Here is a 6,140-nt window from a genome sequence, read left to right as displayed (position 1 = left end):
TCGTGAGGAAAGATTCCAACAGCGCCGTTTCCAAAAATAAACTGCCAAAAGGTCGTCCTCCAATAATCCACAAAAGCTGCTCAAGGGGATGGTCTGACAAGGAGCGTTCCAAAGCCCGAACTTCCGCGGGCAGACCATCAACGTTCACAGTACAGCTACGAACCATCCACCGTAACTCAAAAACAAATCACAAAACAATCGTTAGAACGATAGTTCACAGAAATAAACAAGGGAGGAGGAGGCGCTCAATAACACAAAAACTCTTACATTAACTAACAAGCATTTGGCTGCTTAAGCAAAAGAAACTTAAAAGGAAACAAGGCTGATTTAAACTTGATAAATAAAAACAAAAACTACGTTAATTTAATACCTTCCTCCCCCAAAACAAAAAAAATTATTCACATAGAATACATTTTTTTTAAACCTAAGCAAAAATGCTGAAAAGGAATTAACTTAAAACATTTCAAAGTTATCAATACACATGTACAAAAAAAGGACAAAGTAACTATTCCAAATCTCTGGAAATAGATACTCAGCAAAATAATAATATACAGAATAACCAAAAGAAAAAAAAAATCATAGTCACAAAGTAAACTTACCAAAAGGCAACCTCAGATTAGACTGTCCCCACAGTTCCATAAGCATACAGCTAGAAACCCTCCTATCATCTAACTGGGAGGGAGAGTCTACAAAGGCTAAGAAATACTAACTACCCAAAATCCTAAAGAAGTTCAGGTATAACAAACTAAGCTAAAGCTGAATACTCATACACACAACCTCTTGCACCACACACTTACCAAAAGTTTTTTTATACAACCCGAGGAAAAAAAAACAAAACGAGAAGGGCGAGGGGAGCAGAGGAAAAACTCACGACTACATCCGAGAGAGAGCATCAGGAATACGGTTATCAGAACCTTTAATATGTTTTATCACCAGCGTGAACTCCTGTAACTGCAGGGCCCAACGCAAAATCCTCTGATTAGAACCCTTCATTCGTTCAATGAAGACGAGGGGATTATGGTCGGTCCAAATCTCTATGGGATAAGAAAATTTGTTACATAGGGCTTAAAGTGGAGTAACGTACGAACCAGGGCCAAGGCCTCCTTTTCGATAGTAGAGTATTTTCTCTCGGCCGCTAAAAGTTTCTTACTAAAATAAGATATGGGACGAACTTCTCCAGCCTCATCTCTCTGAAAGAGGACTCCTCCAATTCCAACGTCACTAGCGTCAACAGCAATAATAAATGGTTTCTGAAAATTAGGAGACATTAGAATAGGATTGGACACCAACATCAACCTAAGCTTTATGAAAGACTCTTCACACTGAGGTGACCACTCAAATTTACGACCTTTTTCCAATAGTTTAGTAAGCGGCTGAGCAATGTCTGAGAAGTTCCGAACAAACCTACGATAATACCCCAACATACCCAGGACTCTCCGGACCTCTCTGACATTGCACGGCCTCTTCAAATTTACAATGGCCTCTATATTAGCTTGTTTGGGGGCTACTGAACCCAAACCCACTTCATGGCCCAAATAGCATACTCTGGCCTTACCAAACTCACATTTACCAAGGTTCACAACAAGACCGGCAGCTCTCAGGGCTTCAAACACCTTTTTTAACCTTACCATATGCGTCCGCCAGTCGTTGCTGTGAACCACCAAATCATCTATATATATTTCCACCCCATTCCAAGCCACAAATGACCCTATTCATTAGTCGCTGGAAGGTGCAAGCTGCATTCTTCATCCCAAAGGGCATCACTTTACACTCGTAAAGCCCAAAGGGAGTTACAAAGGCAGAAATTTCACGGGCTCGATCAGACAGGGGAAACCTGCCAATACCTTTCAACAAAAATCAACTTTGTTATAAACTTGGAGGACCCTATCTGATCGAGACAATCATCTATATGAGGTAAAGGGAAGGAGTCATTTTTAGTGTGAGTATTTACCTTACGATAGTCGACGCACATTCGGAACTTTCCGTCAGGTTTTTTACGAGGACTATTGGAGAACTCCAGGGACTCACCGAAGGTTGAATGAGGTCGGCTCCAGCATATACTTAATTTCCTTATCAACAATGTCCCTCTTCATTGGATTTAATCGATAAGGAGACTGCTTTACCGGGGAAGCACTGCCCACATCGACATCATGCTGGAGCAAGCTCGTTCGTCCTGGCGCATTCTGAAATAACTCTGGGAAGGCAAGGATTAATTCCATAACATCACTTCTCTGATTAGTCTCCAGATGCTAATCTATCCTTTAAAATTTCTAAGTTCTGAACATTGTCAAATAGAGCATCAGAAGACACCTGACCAACCAAATTTACAAAATCATCCGTAGGAGGCTCTACCACTACCACAGTACTGGTTCATAAACAATAGCCAAAGGTGTCCTTACCACAGGAAGTATAAGACTCAATCTATTTATATGAAATACCCGGCACTTTCGTTTGGTCCCAGGGGGGCTTCAACCTCATAGTTTACCTCGGACAGCTTTCTCAAAACCTTCCAAGGTCCCTTATACCTTGGCTCGAGAAAGTTGTCAGAGTCTGTACTTAATACCAAAACCAATTCCCCGGGCACAAACGAACGTACCTTTGTCTTTTGTCAAATTCATTTTCATGGCAGCTTGGGAAGAAGCCAAATTCTCTCGTGCAAACTTCCAAGCCATAGATAGCTTTCTCCTTAAGGTTTCCACAAACTCACCCACATTCATCTCTCCTCTTTGTCCAGACTCAATCACCTCATGGACTATCTCCAGAGGACCACGTACCTTGTGACCAAATACCAACTCGAAGGGAGCGACACCTGTGGACGAGTTAGGGTGATTCCGTATGGCAAAGAGAGCAAAGGGAAGCCCTTTATCCCAATCCTCTCCTTGCTCATAACAATATTTCTTTAATACACACTTTAAGGTCTGGTGAAATCTTTCCACCACACCCTGACTCTCTGGATGATAGGGTACGCTGGTAATGTGCTGAATGGCCAGTTCAGCACACTTACCCCGAAATACCCTACTTGTGAAATTAGTTCCACAATCAGACTGAATAGTACGAGGCAAACCATATCTAGAGAAAAACTCTATGAGTTTCTCAAACACCGCACGAGAAGTAATCAGCCTCACTAGGGAATGCATCAGGAAACCTAGATGCTCTGTCCATAACTGTCAGGAGATGGGTAAACCCTGACTTAGTCCTAGGTAAAGGCCCAACCACATCAATCACCAACTCCACAAAAGGTTCTCCAATTGCTGGAATCGGATTTAAAGGGGCTTTTGGAATTGGTTGATTAGGTTTCCCCATCACCTGACATGCTTCACAACTATTCACAAACCATTTTACTGAAGACTTTAAGCCTGGCCACCAAAAATATTTAGCTAACCTACTAAAAGTTTTACACACACCAAAGTGGCCAGAAAAAGAGTCTTCATGTGCCAATTTCAAAACTGAATCTCTGAACTGAGTAGGGACCACTATCTGCTCGTTTCGAGAAGTTATATCAAGGGCATGAGAGGAAGGGCGACTAACTCTATATAACACACCTTTTATAACACAAAATCGTGGTCTAGTCAAATCACTCTTATCACCCAGTTCAAAATTGAACTCTTCCTTCTGAGCTTCAATAAACTTTGAACGATCCCAATCAGGTTTTAATAACTTACCAAAAAGCTTATCACTACTACTAACTACAGACCCGGGCCTTTCTACTTCTACAGCTAAACTACTTAAATTTAAATCATCATCATCATCATCATTTAACAAATCTGCTGCCTTTGCAGCAGCTCGTGTCGTTACAGCCACTGGACAAGCATTCAAAGACAAAATTGGAAACAATTCACGTCCCTTGTCATCCAACATGTCATTACCCAGTATACCATCTATGCCTGGGATTGGTAGGCTTTCTACAACAGCTAATTCTGTCTTCCTATTATAACCAGGGAAGGACAATTCCACCTCAACTAAAGGTGCCGATACCATCGTGTTCGGGAAACCTCCCAAAACCACAAAATCACCTGAATTATTAACTAGGCCCTTCAAAGATTCCTTCAATACCAGAGACCGAGCAGCCCCAGTATCCCGCAAAAAACTTCACCTTTAGGGTTTCGATTCGGTAATCAATTTGCCAAGCCAAATATATTTATCATAAAGTCATAAATCCCTACTAGATAAAGAACCAACATTTTCCCCCTTGCTACAACCATCATTAGCCATCAACACTGGTGGATTCTCAACCCGAGACTTATTAGACATAGGGTTATTTGATATTAGAGCTACCGGATTATTATTGTTTCTTTGGAGGTACTTCCTTCTGGCGTTACACTGTGCTTGAAAATGTCCTGATTCATTGCACCAGAAGCAGGTCCTTCTTACTCTATTACCATTACCAGAAGTTAACTTATTACTTTTGGAGAAGACTCTAGTGTAAGATCCACTTGAGCCCTCTCCCTGAGCATCTCCAGTCCTATTCTTGTGCAGATTCCTCTGGACATGATTATTTCCCGGACCACCTAATTCTTTTGAAAATTATTTGACTTACCAGGCTGAAAATTAACTACCAGATCCAAGACTTACCTTCCGACCCGGCCCGATGAGTTAATACAAATTCATCCACTATCTGGGCAGCCTTACCCAAACTGACTGCTTTAACCTCTTCAAGATAAATTCTTAATTCCTTGCTACAAGCCTTTTTAAACTCTTCTAGCAACATAAGCTCTCTCAAGGAGGAGAAGGAGACCACTTGAAGACTCTTAAGCCAGTCGTCAAACTGCTCCTCCTTGAGACGAGCAAATTCCACAAATGAGAGAGAGACAGGTTTAGTAAAATTACGAAACTTAAGGCGATAGGCCTCAGGCACCAAGTCGTAAGCCTTAAGAACTATTGCCTTAACCTTATTATAGTCCCTAGCTACACATTCATCTAAAGCATTGTATACCCGAATTGCCTTGCCCACTAGCCTGCATTGAATCAAGACTGTCCACATCTGGGGGCTCGGGGGCCAAGACAAACCGGGTAGCCACACGCTCAAAACGCCTTAAAAAATTCTGGGACTTTTCCCTCGTCAAATACAGGGACCAATTTCAACGCTGCCCCTATGTTAAATTTATCCTGAGAGGACCCAGTGGGAGTACTAGAGTGATTTGGGGAACCTCTTAACCTAGCCATTTCCAAGTTGATTTTAGCCATAGCCAACTCATGCTTCCTCGCCCTCTCTTTCTCCTCAAACTCTAGTTTCATCAACTCTATTCTTTTACAAATAACATCATATTCACTGTTCTCCTGGGACTTTACAGGCTGTACCGGAGCTACCTCAACATGGACAGAATTCTCTGGCAAAAAATGGGTTTCAATGATACTTCAGGTTTTGAAGGAAAATTAGCGTGTCCTTCAAAAAGGGTACCAGTCCTAGGGGGATCCTCAAATAATGAAAAACCAGGATTTACACTCACACTACCTTCTTGCTCTTCATCACTACTAGCAACGCTATCAAATTCCTCAACTAAATGCTCACCCTCAGCTAGGCCCTGAGCTACCCTGTTTTTTACGGCCTCTAACAAACAGGCCTTTGTCTCAGCTGCCTTAAATGGTATTCCCAGCCAACGAGCACAACTTACCAGATATTCTTTGTTCAGAATGGATAAGTGTTTTAAGCAATCTGCTGACCCTAAAAATTCAGCGGGGTCAAAAATAAACTCCTCCATGATCATCAACCAAAACAAAAAGGGGGGAAGGTAACCACCTACTCAAAACAAATGCTGCCAAATCCCCCAAAGTGCTGTGCCGCAAACCAAAAACAAAAACACAGAGTACACCTGTGTACGATCCTGTCACAGTCGCCAAATTGTTACAAACCTCTGGGGCTCTAGTACAGGTTCTTAAGTACTTTATTTTGCTAGGATCGTAGACAGTATATGCAACCCATGTTCAAGGAAAGCAGGCACAAAAACACTCCAGAAAAACTTAACAGTATTTATTACAAAACAGAAATAAACAACTTAAATCAGCCTTGTGAGTTTAAGTAAAATACATACAGCAAAACAGCTTAAAGCAAGAGTACTAAATACCAGGTCCTCAACGAGCCACAAGGCACCCTACAGCTAATCATCTAAACCCTAACCGAAATGCAGAGGAGAATAAATATT

General features: G+C 41.7%; 1 protein-coding gene across 1 annotated transcript; it reads right to left on the bottom strand.

Moving 5' to 3' along the window:
• Positions 1-4,149: 4,149 nt before the first annotated feature.
• Positions 4,150-4,981, bottom strand: LOC135218759 (uncharacterized). Its single transcript, XM_064255210.1, has 2 exons — positions 4,573-4,981; positions 4,150-4,514 (listed from the first exon to the last, which is right to left on the bottom strand). Exons 1-2 carry the CDS (start codon positions 4,979-4,981, stop codon positions 4,150-4,152), a joined length of 774 nt encoding a protein of 257 aa, XP_064111280.1.
• Between the last annotated feature and the right edge of the window lie 1,159 nt (positions 4,982-6,140).

The sequence above is a fragment of the Macrobrachium nipponense genome, chromosome 1 (assembly GCF_015104395.2).
Source record: "Macrobrachium nipponense isolate FS-2020 chromosome 1, ASM1510439v2, whole genome shotgun sequence".
NCBI lineage: Eukaryota > Metazoa > Arthropoda > Malacostraca > Decapoda > Palaemonidae > Macrobrachium > Macrobrachium nipponense.
This window is presented reverse-complemented; position numbering and strand designations above follow the sequence as displayed.